The 19068-nt window shown below is 44.6% G+C and overlaps 1 protein-coding gene across 2 annotated transcripts; it reads left to right on the forward strand.

The window, feature by feature from the left end:
* The first annotated feature begins 876 nt into the window (after window positions 1-876).
* On the forward strand, window positions 877-19068 carry NFRKB (nuclear factor related to kappaB binding protein). 2 transcript variants are annotated; one of them, XM_068994669.1, is made up of 26 exons: window positions 877-958; window positions 1615-1755; window positions 2164-2365; window positions 2457-2584; window positions 3688-3862; window positions 4057-4158; window positions 4705-4778; window positions 5191-5275; window positions 5508-5688; window positions 5887-5995; window positions 6476-6602; window positions 7593-7658; window positions 8603-8682; window positions 8767-8807; window positions 9214-9274; window positions 10101-10275; window positions 10593-10699; window positions 11149-11272; window positions 11662-11738; window positions 12369-12589; window positions 13092-13377; window positions 14004-14222; window positions 14660-15436; window positions 16267-16373; window positions 17103-17238; window positions 17970-19068. In XM_068994669.1, exons 2-26 carry the CDS (start codon window positions 1633-1635, stop codon window positions 18093-18095), a joined length of 3909 nt encoding a protein of 1302 aa, XP_068850770.1. In that variant the 5' UTR covers window positions 877-958; window positions 1615-1632; the 3' UTR covers window positions 18096-19068. The 2 variants fall into 2 exon arrangements, with proteins under 2 accessions (XP_068850770.1, XP_068850771.1); XM_068994670.1 differs by having other exon boundaries at window positions 9217-9274.

Genomic DNA, 19068 nt, shown 5'->3' on the forward strand with positions numbered 1-19068 from the left:
CCCACAATGCAATCCAAGGGAGAGTAAATGGAGGGAGGAGTGGAGTAGAGTCCCTCTGTCTCTGCTGAAACTCTTGCAGAGTAGGGACTGTTTAAAATTATTTTTAAATTTAAAAGGTAGTACTTTTTAGCTGAGCAGCTACACAGCATCTGAAAACAGAGAGAGAAAGGATGATGTCCGTTGGATCAGCAACCATGACAAAATCCCTCCAGGAGCGACTCATACGCCATCCCAGGGTTATCCCAGGGACTACCCTGAAATACCCACTCCCAGGGTATGACCGTCACTCACTAAGATGTGTGACTCAAGCCACTCAAGCTCCACCTAAATGTAAAGAAATAGTATAAAAATGAGTTAAAAACAGGGAGAAATTAGGGAAGAGTCCATCATAACTTCTGCGATGAATGTGTCTCTCGCTCCTTGGGTAAGACCGGCACTCTGTGATTTATCGTGAGCCAGGCTTTGTCAGGGATTAGAGCTTGTGTGCCCATTGCTTTGAACACATCTGTGCTGGCAGCTACTGTCACCAGCGATCCTCAACCTTAACCTGTCAAGATTTTATTAAAGGAGTGCTATTCTGTAAACTGTACATGTGAGTCCTTGGAGGGCGCTGGCAGTGGGTAAAGGCGCAGAACCCCAGGAGGAGCCTCTGTGCTGTAGGAAACTTTGCTGCATTAACGTTTAAAATATTCAGCCTTTCAACACTTAACAGTAACACTAGCACAGCACCCCAATGACTAATCCGCTGACCAGGACTGCAGTCAAGCCCTATAAATGCACGGCTAATACGCGCTTCGGCAAGCCGCAGATCTCTCATAGCCCAACGCGGCCTCTCGCAGGCCCCCGTGCGACCGCGGCCTGGCGCCCCTCGGGGCCGCGCGCATGCGCGCTGGGGCGGGGCGTTCGCGCAGGCGCGGCAGCGCCGCTGCCTTCCGTCTTCGGCCGGGCCGCCCGAGTGGTATGAAATAAACCTGTTTTCTCTGTTTTCTTTGCTGTCCCACCCGGTTCTCAGCGGGTTTTTCTATTGCTCTGTTCTTCATTTCGCGTGTTGCGTGCGTTTCCTCGCAGCCCAGAGCGGCCCGGCTGTGCCGCGCCGGAGGGGACGGGTCTCCTGGCCCTGTCACGCGTTCAGCCTGAGACAAACCCCACCTTAGACGTGACCTTCGGTTCTGCACCTAAAAACCACCTTCAGGATTTAAATGTAGTCTTTCCTGGTGTTAAGCAGTGTTGAAAACGGTTCCTGCAGGTGGGAAGCAAAGTGAGATGGGTCAGCTCTACTTCCCAGTCTACCTGTCTGGAAAAGCATTTCTCCATTGGCATGGCCTGTGTTGTAACTGAAGAGCGAATGTTTCTGTATACGTGGTTTTTATATATATGTATGTGTGTGTATGTATACGTGTGGATATACACATATATATATGTACGTTTGTATGTGTATAGATATATAAAAAAATAACTTTGCTATATATGTATACAGATATTACAGGATAACTCCATAGCTTCCATTTCAACAACCACCCATCAAAGGTGGCTCTTCTGTCACTCCTCACATCAGGATGAATGTATCTGGGTTTGGGATTTTCATTCGTTGAGGGTTTTGCTGTCCTTGTCCAGGAGCAGGAGGGGTGGAGGATGGATTCTCTGGATCACATGCTCACAGACCCCCTGGAGCTGGAGGGCAATTGCACACGGATCATGGAGGACTGCATGCTGGGCACCACCAGGGTCAGTCTGCCCGAGGACCTCCTGGAGGATGTGAGTAGTGCTGAGACACTTCACCTTATCATAACCTCTATATAAATGACACGTTTAACTCCCTTTTTGGGGCTCACAGAGCAAACTGAAAAGGGGAGGTGTTTCTGACTGCCTTGGAAAAGGTGTCAAGGTGGTCTTTGATTAATCTCAGGACAATATCTTTTAAATCAATTCTGTTATATTCTTATTATTTTAAAATTGCCTATAAGAAGATTGTTACAAGTTCTGAATTTATTTTCTTCTTGTTAGTAGTATCAATGTCCTCACCTTTCCTTTTTATGCTCTGTTGTTTCCTGTGTTTTGTGAAACACTGTCTCATGACTGGTGTTACTTAAAAAGCATCAAGGACTAGAAAACGGTCAAGGACCTGGCTGCATTTTCTTCACTGTTGTTTCTTGCTTTCTTTAGCCTGAGATCTTCTTTGAGGTTGTCAGCTTGTCAACATGGCAGGAGGTCCTGACAGATGAGCAGCAAGAGCACCTAAAAAAATTCCTGCCTCACTTCCCTGAGAACAACCGAGAGCACCAGAACAAGCTCATCTCGGCGCTGTTCAGCGGGGAGAACTTTCGCTTTGGGAACCCGCTGCACATCGCCCAGAAACTCTTCCGGGGTCAGTCAGCCTCGTGAGCTTCCCTGCAGGTTTGGGGCAAGTTCTCAGCTAGCAGCTGAAATCCCAGGTGTGTGTTATGTCTTTGTTACAGATGGACACTTCAATCCTGAGGTGGTGAAGTACCGGCAGCTCTGTTACAAGTCACAGTACAAGCGCTACCTGAGTGCCCAGCAGCAGTACTTCTACAGGCTGCTCAAGCAGATCCTCGCCTCCCGCAATGTGAGCGTGCTCTGGGATGAATGGCTTGTCTTTATAAAACATGTCTTGGTGCAGTCACAGTGCTCTGAGGCTTTTCCTCTACTGAACTGAATGAGTAATGTTTCTGGTTTTTCCAGTGGCCCAGCGAGAACACCAGATCCGTTGTTATATTTGCAGATTTCAGGTTGTGTAACTCTCATAGCTCTCACTTGTGTGTACTTTTTTCATGTCCACCTTGTCCCCACTTCCTGCATTTGCCCCACTTGCTATTTTGTTAACAAGTCATTCTGCCTTTGTTTGTTTACCATTTCTGAAACAAGTACAGTTGCTAAATACAGGTAGTGAATATGTGGATCCAAACCTCTCATTCTCATGCCTGCAAATCCCTGATAAAGTCTTCCTCCATGAATACTTCTGTGAGCAAATTGTTGCCAACTGAAATGTGTTTGTTGCTCATTTATCTTTCATTGCACTTAGACATTGAAACATATGGCGAGTAGGGATGGAGAAGAATGTCTGTCTTTATAAAATGCCCTACAGTGTTATGGGAAATAGAGAATCCCAGAATGGTTTGGGTTGGAAGAAACCTTAAAGCTCATCTCATTCCAATCCCCTGCCATGGGAAGGACACCTTTCACTAGACCAGGTTGCTCCTGGCCGTGAACACTTGCAGGGATGGGGCATCCACAACTTCACTGGACAACAGTATGGAATACATAGGAAGTTATTTCCTCTGTAGCCATGAGAGGTAAAATGTTTTTTTCAAAAGAGAGAGTATTCCATGTCATTGTTACATGTTTGCTTGGAAACTACATCTCACACCAATGATTTAAGTTCTTCTCCACAGTCCACATAAAATGACAAATATTTTTATGTGTGTAGAAGAAGGTGCAGAAGATTCACCTGGGGTTTTTTTCTCCACTTTAAACGATGGTCTAAAATGCTAGGTTTAAAATCTTGTGTGTGACAGATACTGATCTTTCCTAAGCTGTCTCTTGTACAGATCTGAGGTGCTGATGGCACCACATGGTAACCTCGCTGGAAGTATCTGACCTGGCCTTACCTGTCCTGGCTTACAGCAGTGTAGCTGACATAGCTAATGTCACATGAACCTCTCCTTTCAGCACTTGCTGGAGTTAGCCAGGAAAGGAGGCCCTGACATGACCTTGAGGAGAAAGCATTTCCCACCATCATATGACTCAGAAGAACGAGACAGGCGGACACATCGGCGCTACTTGAAGATCCTGAGGGAAGTGAAAGAGGAGTGTGGCGACACTACCTTGTCTTCTGATGAAGAAGGTAATGCCCTGGGCTGAACTAAAGACTCCAGGTGTGCATGGAAGAAGACATATTTTTGATGTGGAGAGAGAGCCTTTGATGAAAGATTGGATTCTGGGCTCTACTTCCACTGGCTGGGATCTAATGAACACAGGATAATAGTTGCACAGATTGGCGATGGGTCTTGCAGAAGTAAATTTATGTCTCTGTTTTAGATCTAATCTCTTGGCCTCCAAGTTCTCCAGCACGTTGTTCAAGTCCACCAGTTCCCCTGAGAGTGATCCCCACATTGTCAACCTTGGACATGAAAACTGCAGGTGAGAACCAAATGAGAGGTCAGTATGGATAGAGGGGGGAGAATTACCTTGAGACCCTGCAAGAAATTACCTAGAAAATGTGTTGTTTGATGGGAAATCTTGTCATGCTTCATTTCTGCAGTCTCCACAACAGTTGGCTCTTTTCCCAGTTTATTTAATCTTTTTCTTCTTGCAAGACCAACAACAGTCATAGTTTCTGTAATACTACATGATTTCTCTGTTGTGTTTTGCCTTTAGTGGCTGAAGCACTAGCATAGTCCAGTTCAAAATACTTGAGAATCCCTCCTGAAGTGACTGTAATCAAGTCTACAAACCCTTCAAGCTGGTTCTGGCTTCTTTTCTCTTCCATGCTTGCATCACCAGTGAAATCTGATGACCCAATGAAGCATTGAAATGAATGAATGAATGAAAGAAATTCATACATGGAGAAATCAGTTATTGAAATGTGGAGATTGCTGGAAGTGTAAATGGATAGAAAATGGCATTCTAAGAAGTGTGGAAGGTAACAATAGGGGAAAACTCTGCAAATAATTCTTTTCATTGCAGACAAGATAGAACTTGGGGAAAACGATTTGAAGATGATGTTGAAGAAGCACCATGAGAAACGAAAACGTCAGCCTGTAAGATGTCAAAAAGTCTTGGGGGTGGGACCACATTTTATCTTTGATGTTTTTATCTCTTTGCCATAAAGTTCAGGGTACTTCTGGGTGACAAAATGATTGCTGTTTTTTGTGTGCACCCACCTGTCAGCCTTTTATTGTAACCTGGGTTCAATTGTCAGTATATAGATACAGCTCCTGGTCATGTTTATCTGGATAGAAGGATTTTGTAATTTTAATTACGTGTTTTGGGGAGATGAAATTTTATATTTCAGCGTTAGAAGACTTCCCAACTTTTATTGCAATAAATAATTTAATAAGCTGATCCAGGTTGAGCTTGGTGCATTTTAGTACTTGGGTACTTCTTCACCTTGTTGCTGTCTTAACACTTTGTCCTTTCTCGATTTAATTTCTGTCCCATTGTCCTGTGTAGGATCACCCTGATCTAGTCACAACAGACCTGACCCTTGAGGACATCATGACTCGAGTGAATGCTGGCAGGAAAGGTTCCTTAGCAGGTCAGTGGATCCTTTGCCTTTTTAATTTCATATATGTTGGTTTAAAAACTAGAGGTTTTCTGTTGAGGGGAAAAGTAAAGATCTATGACAGCAGCAGGAAGGTGGAATGATTGAGGTGTGAACATGTGCACACAACATACATTTCTAGATATATACTTAAATAGTTTATGACTCAGTAAAGTACAGTAAGAAGCTGTCTAATTATTCTTTTTAACTTTTATCATATCTAAAGCCTTATTTGACCTTGTGACCCTCAAGAAGAAGGTGAAGGAAAAGGAAGATAAGAAAAAAAAGAAGCTGAAGGTTATTAAATCTGAGGTGGAAGATCTGGCTGACTCTCTTGGCAATGCAGATGGACTCCCATCAATGTCTCAGGATCTCTCCCCCCTCCCTCTAGTATCTGTCAAAGAGGAGTAAGTGCTTCAGAGGGCCCTGAACACCTTGCATGGATGGAAAAAGCAACATGTTTCAGCTTACATTTTTGTGGGACTGTTGCAGGCTGTGTTTTTGTGCAGTTTGGGATGTGTGAAAAGTGTGGTGTTCATCTTTGTATATGGAGGTGAATATTTGCTCAGGGAAGTTACTCTGCTTGTGTTCTCTTTCATTTGAAGACCTCTTGAAGATATTAAGCCATGCCTTGAAATAAATGAAATATCATCCAGCTTCTTTTTCCTTCTTTTGGAGATACTGTTCCTGGAAGGGCCTGCTACTCTCTCTGTGGTAAGGAACCACCCACTTATCTAGGAATCTTTGCAGGAAGCAAAATTAAAGAATAGAGGAGCTTCTTATAGCTCTCTAATAGTGATTTTTCTCCAGACTTACTCTGCTGTAAATTATAATAAGATTTAAATGACATATTAAAGAAATTAAACCCTGTGGGAGTGCTACCACATTCTGGTTTTAACATGTTTCATGAGTTTAGTCAGTTGAATCTGTAAGTCTTTCCACAGCCATTCTATAGATCATGGTTAGATTTATTTTGTATATTAAGGGCAGAGATGGGGAAGTGTTTTCCCCTTCTTTGGTGCCGTTGTCTGAAACACCATATTGTGGTTACTTGAAAAAGTCAGGTGGTGATTTTACATACATAAAAACCTTTTTGTCCCCTGCATATGTTTAGCTGGTTTGTTTTCTGTGAAGACAGTCATAGTTGGAAGTGTGAGATCGATCATTAATTAAATAATTCTATTTCCTCTTCAGCTTGAAGATAAAGTTCTCGATTGGCAGTCTTCTCATGCCAGTGCACTAAATAACTGGTTCTCCTTTGCCCCTAACTGGTCTGAATTGGTTTTACCTGCCTTGCAATATTTGACAGGCGACAGCAGAGGTAAGAAGAGATGTTAAAAATACTAATTGCTTGTTCCTCTGTTCTAGTCAGTGCTGGTTTATATTACACTCAAATCAACTTTTCATTCATTGCCACAATGAATCCTTGTATTGCTGGCAGTGTTTCTGTGATAGCCTCTTTCGCTGACATGTCTTGGTTGTGGTCGACTTGTTTTGCATGGGGACAGTAGATAAGACTCAGCATGATTCCCAAGTATGTGAAAATGTCTGTGAAATTGCCTCTAGACAGACAGTTTCTTGTGTTCAGATTGTGGCTTCAGGCAGGGTGTCTGAAGCAGGAAGGGATTAGTCTCTTCCCCCACAGTGTGAAGTCGTTGTAGTTGTCTTTGGAGATAATAAAAAATAAACTGGATGATGCCCTGAGCAATCCACTGAAACATGAGGCTGGCCCAGCTTGGACCTTGGGCTTGGGCCAGCTGAGTTTCAGCCATTCCTTTCAAACTAAATTATTCTGTGGTTCTCATTTGCTTAGTGGGAAGTTTTAAAGGCAGAGACAGAGTAGATTGTGGTGGCCATGCAGCATATTGCCATAATGCTGGTGAATACTGTAAATCCCAAGTTCTCTTCCCATGGGTCCATGAATATTCACTGTACAGTAACAGTCCCTGGGGCCTCATATTTCTTTTTCCTCTTCAGCTTGAAGATAAAGTTCTCAACTGGCAATTTTCTCATCCCAGTGCACTAAATAAATGGTCTGAACACGGAGAACAGCAGGAACAGGCTCTCAGCTGACAGCCTGTTGTTGGAAGGCTCATTATCCTGTTCTGTTCTTTCCTTGTGCTTGCCCTTACACTCTTAGATGCTCACCTTCCCTTTGGGCAAGGATAAATTTAGAGATGCACTTACATAATCATTTAAAATGCTCTATCTGTCACTGTGAGTCTTTAACTTGACAGTTTGCATTACCACAGTAGGCTTTTGAGGTTGGACAATTGTATAATGTCCCTGACATGCACATTTGTCATTGTAGATGCTCCTTCCAGCTTCTCACCTTTTGTTGAATTCAAGGAAAAAACTCAGCAGTGGAAATTGCTTGGTGAGTACCTTGTGTTCTTCTATGATGTGTATTATAGTAAAGGTTTGTTGTTTTCTCCAGGACTTTACTTTTCATCTTGCTGCAGCCTGGAGAGAGCACAGAGCTGTTAATTCCATGGTTAGGCATTTTCTTTTCTTTTTGCTGAGCTAATATGTGTTTTGGATTCAAGGTGTTCACAAGATGTCAGTATCAGCAGCAGACAGACCATAAATGAGTGAAGGCACTGGGCTGCATTTCTTTCTGTTGCTGACTTAACCATGTTTGTCAGCTTTCAAACTTGTCTGAACACCTTCATATTTTCCCTTCTGTAGAGCATACCTTCTGATGATTCAGAGTAATTAGTGATTATTAGAATTGCAAATGAATTAAGCTTCTCTGTGGAACGAACTGGTACTATTCTCATTTTTAAAAGTGGGAACCAAAGAGCAAATTGATGATCAATGTGCTGAGGCTCATACTGACTGAATTACAGATGTTTTGTGTTTATGTTCATTCCTTTAGTTACAGCACAGAATTTTTCATTCTTCACTATGGTGATTCTAGTGATCATATTTGCAAGCTTAAACTGGCAGAGATCTGGAGTCAGGAAGTTTTTCCTCTGATCCCTTTCACAGTTTTTGGTGGAGGTTATGTAGGCATGTGTTTCTGCTCATGGATTCAGTAACTGGGATTACTTTGGAGAGTGGGAACAGGTGACTGTGTCCCAAACAGCACCTTGCCTTCTGTGCTCGGAGTTGAAGCACCCTCCTTTGTACCAGCACAGGGGAATCACTGGGATTTAGTACTTCCTAAGCCTAGAGGTGTTCAAATATTGCAGTTTGAGCATCTGTGACTGGTGATGCATCAAGAAGGGAAGGGAACAGGAGAGGACTGGGAATTACAAGCAGCTGGCTTCCTAACAATTAAAAGACTTCTATTTTTACATTTTCCTGATTTCTTACTAGGTAGTTACCAAGATCATGAGAAGGAATTGGCAGCACTGTTTCATCTCTGGTTGGAGACCAAAGACCAGACTTTTTTCAAAGTGAGTCAGACAAAAATCACCTTCTAGGAGCACAAAACCTGACTGTGTTCTACCCAACGCTGACATTTCTCTCTTTCTCAATAGGAGAATGAAGACAGCTCAGATGCCATGCCACTGCCCAGAGTGTAAGTGTGTAACAGAGCTTGAAAGCCTTTGTAGTGCTACTGAAGCTGTGAGGTTTGGGCCTTGTGCCTCTGGATCTTAAAATAAAACAATTTTAAAATTTGATAGTCTGATTTTACAAATGCAGTAACTGGACTTCATAAAGGCAACTGACTTTATCCAAGTTTGCATATATTATCAGAGCAAAGCTGCAATCTAACTTGGTTCTGATAATGATATTATTTACAGTCCTTGCTTGCCTTCAGGTAGTGCACAGAGCATATTTTAAGATCTCTGCAGGGCTTACTTTTGCTACCATAAATGCTTTCAGAATTTGTTTAGAAGAATTTGCGGAAGGATGAGGGGATTAATCCTTTGGGACTGTTGTGGCCTTGCTGTGCTCAGAAGTGATGGTGCCCTTTGTTTCAGAAGGACAGACTATGTAGTCCGGCCTAGCACTGGGGAGGAGAAACGGGTGTTTCAAGAGCAGGTAAGAAGAGAATCGTAATTTTAAAGGCACATGCTGAAACAGTTGGCCACTAAACCAGGAGAGATGGCAGTTTTATACTCTACACAAATGTAGTTAATGTGAGGAATTGATATGTTGCTTCTGCCTTGAAGTCAGCATCTTGGCCTTGCATAAAACTTGCTAATGATATAGCCTAGCTGCTTGTTTCAAAACCATCAGTATTTCCAGTGGGTAAAATTAATTTGGTAAAAATTAATTGGATAAAGTCAATGAAATTGATAGTGTCAGTTGGTAGTGCCAACCCCACTGTCTTCTTTGCCATCCCCCACTATGAGAGGATGACTTGTCTCTTTATTTTTTGGGCATGTATGTGTGCAAGCAGAAAATAAGTGTCAATAAGTGCACCCATCCACTTAGTTATCTTGTCTGTAATAGATGCAAGTGGGAATTAGAGGGAAAACACATGATGGGGATTCTTCTCCCTTCTCTCCATGTGCTGTCTGCAGGACAGAATTAAGTTAAATTTTGGAGATCTCTCTTTAGCCAGATAAAGAGAGGAAGGGGAAGGGGACAGAAGGTGTATCTCTGTTGTATTTCTGGCACCTCTCTAGTCTGTGCAGCTGCTTGACAGTGAATGCATTGCACCTGCACACCTTGCTTAGGAGGAGCGTTGTATTTTGCACGAAGTAGTTTGTGATTTTCTTGATGCAAAATAAGTTTATACAGCAGTATTTGAGCCTTTAGTTTAAAAAGGCTTTCTTTAGAGAATGAAAACACCTTACCTTGTAATATAACATAAGGCTTTGCTGTTGCCTGGTAAAGTCAGTACTCTTGTGTCCTCCTCCAGGAGCGTTACCGTTACAGCCAGCCCCACAAAGCCTTCACCTTCCGGATGCACGGCTTCGAGTCGGTTGTTGGTCCTGTGAAGGGGGTGTTTGACAAGGAAACCTCCTTAAACAAAGCCCGGGAACATTCTCTCCTGCGCTCAGACAGACCAGCATATGTCACCATTTTGTCCCTTGGTAAGGTCATGGCCAAAAAAACTTTTTTGAAGAAGAAAAGCATTCCTCTGACCCCTCAAACAATGACTTTAGGATCTACATTGGGGATGAATGCTGTTCCCCACGTTCATCACTCTTAGCACAAAGTTGGCACAGTTAATGTACTTTAAAATGATCCTTTATAACCTCTCCTCATATTTTGGGGGCTAGATTTTAGTGAGGAAGTAGGCACTGGCAGAGCAAGAGTAATAGAGCAGTCCCAAAATGTATCTGCTGGAGTACCTGAGTACAGCTGCCCAGTTACAGCTGGAAGTTTAAGCTCTGGTTTTGTGTTTCAGTTCGTGATGCTGCTGCTCGCCTTCCTAATGGAGAGGGAACTCGAGCTGAAATCTGTGAGCTGCTCAAAGATTCCCAGTTCCTAGCTCCAGATGTCACCAGTGCTCAGGTAAGTCAGATGTCATGTCTGGCCTCAGATTCTCATAAAAAAACACTGCACAGACCCAGGCAGTATTCAGTGGCAAAGGCCCAGTAGTTTTTATGCTGCTGTGATCAGCAAAAGGGAGCTGTGTACTACTATGGTGAGCAGCTGCAAACCTGCACCAGCTTAGGATGATGAAAAACCAGCTAGAGAAGCCACAGAAGTAGCACTGTTGTAGAGCTGCTCACATTTTGGATTGAGAAAGTCAGTTTTCAGAGCTTTGGTGGAAGCTCCATTTAATCCAAGGTGGCAAACAGCATCCTATGCTGCAACGTCTGCTCTCAGTCAGTTCTCACTCAGATGGAGATGGCTCACAGCTTACTCAGGTTTTATACCAAATAGGATCACTTTTCTATTCAACAATTTTGGCTAGTCCAGCTAGGGACATCTTGTCATCTGTGAATTCTCAACTTCAGGTTAACACTGTTGTTAGTGGTGCTCTGGACCGACTGCATTATGAGAAAGATCCCTGTGTGAAATACGATATTGGGCGGAAGTTGTGGATCTACCTGCACCGGGACAGGAGCGAGGAAGAGTTTGGTAAGCCTGGGTTGGTGGTGTCTTAAGAATTAAAAATGTTTATAACGATGGATAATGAACATTAATTTGTCAGTCTAGCTTTTCTTTCTAGTCAGTTTGTTCATGTTAGTCCTTCAGCACTTTAAACCCAGTCTTAGAGAGCAGTGTGTCACTCTGAAGCATTTGTTTGAAAAATACCATCCCACGTGCAAGAACTGCAGATGTATGTTCTTAGGTGTCTTATTTTCAGCCTTTTTGGCTGATTTTACTAGATGTTTTTCTTTGCACTGTTACATGACTGTGTGTATTTAATTCCTTGTCTGAAGAAGAATCTGCAGCTCTTACTTAGCCTCTTCCTTAAATCAGTTTGCTTTTGTTCAGGAGCTCTAACCATTAATTTGTCCTTGCAGAACGGATCCATCACGCTCAAGCTGCTGCAGCAAAGGCCAAGAAAGCTCTTCAGAAGCCAAAACCTCCAGCTAAAATGGTAGGTTTCTTTGCTCAGGGTTGCACAGCTGCTTTTGGGATTGAGAAGGAGATTAGTCGTAATTTAATCCATAAATTCTGCATCCATGGCCAGTGATGAAAATTACCACATTTGAGTTAGCAATTCATGATGTATATGAATGTCAGTGCACAAAATGAGGGAGAGAGGGAACTTTTCCTCCACCCAGCTTCCACTGCTGTCCTCTCAGCAGAAAGATCAGTGGAATTCGTTTGTGCTCCCTATCAAAGGGATAGTCTTTCAGATCTAGTTTTGAGGTTAATTTGTAACAGACTATGTGGAACATGTCTGTTCTCCCCCTTGCTGTGCTGAAGCTGATATTAAATAGGTCTGAAGTACTTGGCTGTTGGCACATTAACCAAGGTGGAAATCTGCGTGTTCTGAATGTTTGTCACAACTGAGGTGCACTTTCCCCTGTGAGCAGGAGCAGCCAAACACACCAGTTCATCCGTGGCTGCAGCTGAGGAAAGGCAGTCAGTCATGTTTGATTTCAGGATTTAGCCCTGGGGCCTCATTCACCACCACACAGAACTCAGGTTAAAGTGCTCAGCCTACTGCAGGGTGCAGCAATCAACCCCAGTTTTTGTGATGCTGGATGTGGTTTCTTTGTAGAAGTCGAGTAGCAAGGAGGGTGCTGTGAAAGCCCTCCCCACCAGCACAGCAGAGCCTGGTCAGCTGAGCCTCAGTGACTCCAGCATGCCACCAACTCCTGTGACTCCCGTGACACCAACTGCACCCACCTTGCCAGCAACACCCATCTCACCCCCACCGGTGTCTGCGGTCAGCAAGAGTGTATCTGGTGCTGGGTCAGAGCCAGCAAAACCCAGCCAGAGGTACTGCTTCTGTCCCCTGTGTCACTTGGGAATGCTGCTGGCTGGTTTTAAGTAATTTGTATAATTCAGTAATGAGGGAGTTGGGGTTGTTTAGCCTGGAGAAGGGGAGGCTCAGGGGTGACCTTATCCCTCTACAACTCCCTGAAATGAGGTTGGAGGCTGGTGGGAGTTGGACTCTTCACCCAGGAAACAGCAACAGGACAAGAGGGCATAGTCTCAAGCTGTGCCAGGGGAGGTTCAGGCTGGGCATCAGGAGGAATTTCTTCACAGAAAGCATGATTAGACATTGAAAGAGCTTGCCCAGGGAAGTGGTGGTGTCCCCATTCCCAGAGTTGTCCAAGGAACAACTGGACATGGCACTCAGTGCTCTGGGCTGGGTGACAAGGTGGGGATCGGTCACAGGTTGGACTCAATCTCAGAGGTCTTTTCCAACCTCAGTGATTCTGTGATTGTGTGAATTTCCTACATCTTTGCTGACCTACTGGCTCCATCTTTTCTGTAGTGTTCTCCTGGTGTCCTCCCCCACCATGCCCCAGCTGGGGACATTGCTGTCCCCAGCTCAGAGCTCACAGGCGCAGCCGGGGCCAGCGCCCACCCCGCGTGTGGTCAGTCACAGTGGCTCGTCGGGCCTGCCACAGGTACGTGTGGTCACTGCCCAGTCCAGCCTCCCAGCTGTGTCCCAGCAAGCCCCAGTGGTCACCCAGCAGCAGCAGCAGCAGCAGCAGCCCACAACAGTGCCTCAAATCCGTGTTCCAGCTACAGCCACACAAACCAAAGTGCTCCCTCAGGTGAGTTGTGTAGCTCTGACGTCTGATCTGACTTGTGGTGTTTTGGTGTGATGCACAGGCATTTTGTGCTTCTTTGGAGCATGCACGAACTGCAGGCAAGAGCACAGAAACAGTTTTACATATGCAATACTGTTCAGTGCTCTGTTTTTCATCATTAAAATGTGCATTACATAAAAAGTCTGTCGAACTTAGAATCACAGAATCATTAAGCTTGGAAAAGACTGTCAAGATCAAGTCCAGCCATGAACAGAGCAGCACCACCATTTTCACTACTAAACCATATCCTCAAGTGCATCATCTGCACATTTTTTTGAACACTTCCAGGGATGGTGACTCTACCACTGCCCTGGGCAGTCTGTTCCAATGCTTTATGACCCTTTCTGTGAAAAAAAATTTCCTAATATCCGAGTTAACCTCCCTGGTGCAACTTGAGGCCAGTTCCTCTTGTCTTGTCTGGAAGAAGAGACTGACACCCACCTCACTGCAATTCCAAGCAGTTGGAATCCTTGCAAGGGAATTCTTGTGAACTCCTCTGAACTTGCAAGCTGTGGCACAATACAAAGAAGAACCACTAGACTGTTCCTACTGTGGTAGTCTGCTCATAGTCTTCCTCCTCTCTTCTGTAGGCTGTGATGACTCTGCCTGTAAAAGCTCAAAGTAGCCCTGTGCAGGTGCCAAGAGGAGGAAGCTCCATGGCCAGCCAGGCAAGTATCACAGTGACGGGGCTGCCTGCAGTGCCCAGCCCTGCTGTGAAGCCAGTGACCAGCTCTCCAGGCAGTTCTGCTGCCAGCACCTCCTCCACCACTGTCATTCAGAACGTGGCTGGCCAGAACATCATCAAGCAGGTGAGAGGGAGGGAGAGACAAGGAATTGGGATCCACAACCTGGTTGTTTCCTCTTTGTTGCACAGATGTGAACACTTGTGAGCTGTAATGCTGTGTGAGTTGATGGACTGTGCAGATTAAAGCAGTGCTGGTTTTGTGTGCTTGAGCTCTGTTTTCACGTATAGGTGAAAGATGTGTTGGTGCAGGTTCTTTAGTGAGTGATCTCTCCTTCATTTTGTTTGGAAAAGAAACCAGCCCCAGAGGATTTCCTGTTTCAGATGGGATTGGGAATGCCGTCTGATACACAACCAGAACCATTTTCAGTAGTGTACTGAGTGCTAGTCTCATTCCACTTGCATTCTAGTGGGAGCAAATATCATCCTGTTGGGAAGTTCTGCTTTGAGTGTGCCTTGGACCTTGTCCTGGTTTGCCAGAACCATTTCTGTGATCTCTCCCAGGTGGCTATTACAGGACAACTTGGCGTGAAGACCCAGGCTGGAAGTGGCATTCCACTCACAGCGACCAATTTTCGGATCCAGGGGAAGGACGTGTTGCGCCTGCCCCCGTCCTCCATCACCACGGACGCGAAGGGACAGACAGTGCTGCGCATCACCCCAGACATGATGGCCACCCTGGCCAAGTCTCAAGTCACTACTGTCAAACTGACTCAAGACCTCTTCACAGCAGCTGCAGGAAGCAGCGCTGGTGGGAAAGGCATCTCCGCAACTTTGCACGTGACATCCAACCCTGTCCAGGCTGCTGAGTCTCCAGCCAAGACCAGCACGGCCTCTCCTGCCTCTTCCAGCCCAGCCGGAGGCACCGTGGTTAAAGTGACTCCTGACTTAAAGACTGCAGAGCCAACAAGCTCCGCTTTCCGCCTGATGCCTGCCCTGGGCATGACCGTGGCAGATCAGAAGACCAAAGCCATAACCACGGTGGCATCCACAGAGGCCAAGCCAGCTGCCACAATCAGGATTGTGCAGGGGCTGGGGGTGATACCCCCCAAAGCCGGGCAGACCATCACTGTAGCCACTCACGCTAAGCAGGTGCCGTCATCCTCAGCAGTGAGCGTTGCTGGCACAGCCCACACCTCCTTACCCACCGTGAGTGCCACCGTGTCCAAAGCAGTTGCTGTGGCCTCGGGAGCTGCGGGGACCCCCATAACCCTGGGCACAGGAGCCACGGCCGTGCGGCAGGTGCCCGTCAGCACCACAGTGGTATCTACGTCCCAGGCAGTGAGTAATGCTGAGCTCTCACTGGGGCTGGGCAAGGAAGGGGGTGCCAAAATAAAACTGGTGTTTTATGGCTGAAAACTGCATCCACTCAAATTAATATGGCAGAGTCATACAATGATTTAGGTTGTGAAGGACATTAAAGCTCATTCAGTCCCACCTCCTGCCATAGGCAGGGATACCTTCTATAGATCAGGTTACTCCAAGCCTCATCCAGCCTGGCCTTGAACACTTCCAGGGATGGGGCAGCCACAACTTGTATTCTGGTTATGGATCTGCAACTCATTTCATGGTGTTCAAAGTGCAGCTAAATGCCCTCAGAAAGTCAGATACTTCCCTTATCTCCTCTCGCAAGTGAATGAAATAAACTTTACGTATCTGAAGTCCTGGCTCATGCAGATCTGTGTCTTGCCCCACACCTTGGGAATAATTTCCCTTGGAATGGTGTCATAAAAAGTTCAGAACTAGAAGTGCTTGTTACTTGTATTAACTTTTTTACTGATTATCCCCAGTAATGCTATTTTAATGCCCAGATCTGAAGGCACCATAAACTGTATTGTGGTTACATAAGCTAACTGACACTGTGGTAGTTTCCTAAGGATAAAAGTCATGGATCTTGTGGTGCAAATATGATGTGGATTTTCAGGGTTCAGGTAGCTGTGTAGTGAATGAGAGGGAGGTGAATTTTAAGGAGCCTGAACTGGAGCACAGATTTCATCAGCAAAGCTGCTGCTGGTTTCTGCTCCCAGGACTCCCACAAAGCAGCCAATGTTGTCATGCAGTTTTTCTTCTGAGCTTCCCACAGCTCCTCACATGTTCTTCCTGTTCCCCAGGGCAAACTTCCAGCACGGATCACGGTGCCCCTGTCAGTGATCAGCCAGCCAGTGAAGGGCAAGAGCATGGTCACTGCCCCCATCATCAAGGGCAACCTCGGCGCCAAGTGAGTGCTTTGCATCTTGTAGCTCTGCTTTAGAAATTGGCTGAGGAAGGCCTTTGTTCAGTGTGTTCCTGGGGAGCAAGCAAGCAGAGGCTGGAATAGGATTGCAGTCTGTTAACAGGTCTATCAGCTGCAAGAAACTGAGGGGATATGGTGTCTGCAAAAAGATTGTAATTTTTATTTATTTATTTTGAGATGCAGGTTCTAGCAGATACACTGAAGAATAAACATTCTGTGCCTTGAAACCAGATGTTCAATTAGTTCTGTGTGTTTGAGCAAGAATTAACACACTGAAAAATATCTGTAATCTGAAGCCATCTCTCCATTCAAGAGAAGTTAACCACCTTAGTGAGAATTCCTCTGGCATTCAGATATTGAAGTATTTTTTTTTATTCTTCCATAAATTCTGATAGTGTCTCCCTTAGTTAATATTTCAAGTGCTCAGCTGTTTTCTGCATTGAGAAGTATTCAGGTCTGATCAGGCTAACCCAGTGATGTGCACGGTCCAGAGTAAATGGGTATGATTTGTGTGCTGAGTTAATTCTGTATCAGTTATAAATAATGACATAAATTTGTCACTAGTGTATTTGCCAGTTTTATGGGGGGAAAAACCCACTACTTAAAATGGTTAGTATATGTGGTAGAGCTATAATCTACTAGCAACTGAGGAATGGCTTGGAGTTGGAAAGATCAAGCCTGCTGTGTAACCTTTCAACCATTATTTTTCCTTAGCATCAGTGGATTAGGCAGAAACATCATCCTGACTACAATGCCAGCAGGGACTAAACTGATCGCTGGGAACAAGCCCGTGAGTTTTCTGACTGCACAGCAACTGCAGCAGCTGCAGCAGCAAGGCCAAGCCACGCAGGTAAGACCACCTAGAATGATCACTCTATTTGCTTTTTTACAACTTAACAGCTCGATGAGGACTTTACACTGGATACATGGGGTTGCAGAAAAAGAACAGGCACACAGCTTGGTTGTAGTGTCTGCGTTAAGCACATGGAATCCATCTTCACCTTTACCTTCTCTCCATCCAGATAAAGTTTTTAAATATTTTTGAAGCACTGCCAGTATAATGACTGTAAAAGTCCTGTCAGGATTTTTCTATACACTCAGCAGTCTTTGTAGTGCTTTGTACTTTGGCTTCTGTGGGTCACTTTTTCTTGGAAGAAATCACATAACTGCTTTGCATATCCATCTTTCTGTCTGGAAACTTAGTGTTCCATAATTCCAAATAATTAATCTGCATTGAAGCTGATAGTAACAAGTCTGTAGAAGTGAGGTATCCAATGGATCCAAGTCCTTGTTCTGAAAATGTGTAAAAGCAGCTCACATAATAGGTTTTTATTCAAACTAGTTTTCAGGCTTTCCTCTCTAATCTGGAAATCTCCTGTCACCATCCCACATGGGCAGTGGGTGGAATGATCTTCTTGAGGCAGATTCTGTTCTGGGAGTGTTTTTGGTACTTGGTCTTGTTCCTATAATTGAGTTTTTGTTGGCAGCAGAAGCAGGTACTTTACCAGAGCACAATGCAGGTGCAGTCATTTTGTCACCAGGTTGTTCTTGAGACAAGTTCTCTCTTTCCATTTCACACAGGTGCGAATTCAAACAGTTCCAGCCTCCCATCTCCAGCAGGGAACAGTCTCTGGCTCTACTAAAGCAGTGTCCACTGTGGTTGTGACAACAGCTCCGTCTCCAAAACAGACCCAGGATCAGCTGTGAACACTGGATTGAACATGGATCAGTTTCTGAGAACTTCCCTGAGCCTCATCCTCCATCCAGCCAACCACCTGAGGCTGCCTAACCCTAGCCACGTCTTGGGATTGGACTGGGTTCTGCCCTTGCTTCTCCAGGGTCAGCACTGCAATGTCTGGGTAGAAATTCCACAGAAAAAAACCATGCTGTACTGCAAAACAAAATGTTTCAAGGCAGATGTGTAAATCCAGGTTCTGTGAAATGGATAATCTAAGAAATGTCTTCCTGTTCTTTGTTCTCTTTCCATCCAAAGGACTTTTGGCAAATACAGTTTCTGTGCATTTTGGGTTGTAGACAAAGCAGTTATCCTGGATCTTCATTAAGCAGGGAAAGTTGCTTGGAAGGGGTTATTCAGTGGCTTTTCAAAGTCGTGGAGAAGATGTCTCCTTTTACTGGCTGTCACTACTGTTACCTAGTGACTCAGGATGGTGTCCTTGACACCAGAGCTGTTGTAACTCAATCCATGTCAGGTTGCTGTGATAGGGTGAGAGTCAAGGTGGTTTTTTGCTGGAACAGAGTGAGTGACCATGGGGAAGAGGAAGAGAAGATGCAGAAAGTCATTGTGTAAAAACAAGTCTGTCAGTAAATGGGACTGTAGTGGAAAGGAAAAAGGTGGTGTTCACCAGAAAGATCCTCTTCTAGTTTTCCTCAACAAATAAACCTTTTTATCTGTGGAAACAAACTGTACCTTGGTTTAAAAGGTCAGAGTATGTTTTCAAATACACTCAAACTGCAGTCTCTTGGGTTCTGAAGAAATAGTTTAACCCATGACCCTGGCCATTAGTTTTGTTTTTACTTTTGCAATTTTATCTGTCTATGTAAATATTTTTGAATTTTGCACATACTGGAGATGAATCTGTGACTGTTCTGACATGACGTTGAAGCTGAATGAGATCAAAAGATGTGTTGGACCAGGAGAATAAAAGTGTAGAAAGCCTTA

This window comes from Aphelocoma coerulescens, chromosome 24 (genome assembly GCF_041296385.1).
Source record: "Aphelocoma coerulescens isolate FSJ_1873_10779 chromosome 24, UR_Acoe_1.0, whole genome shotgun sequence".
In the NCBI taxonomy this organism is placed as follows: domain Eukaryota; kingdom Metazoa; phylum Chordata; class Aves; order Passeriformes; family Corvidae; genus Aphelocoma; species Aphelocoma coerulescens.

Bases quoted from the DNA above. Each gene is read 5' to 3' on its own strand.
- NFRKB (XM_068994669.1), top strand. From the start codon at position 1,633: ATGGATTCTCTGGATCACATGCTCACAGACCCCCTGGAGCTGGAGGGC. The intron at 11,273-11,661 runs GTAAGCCTGGGT...TTGTCCTTGCAG, and splicing joins CAGGAGCGAGGAAGAGTTTG to AACGGATCCATCACGCTCAA. The intron at 13,378-14,003 runs GTGAGTTGTGTA...TCTCTTCTGTAG, and splicing joins AAACCAAAGTGCTCCCTCAG to GCTGTGATGACTCTGCCTGT.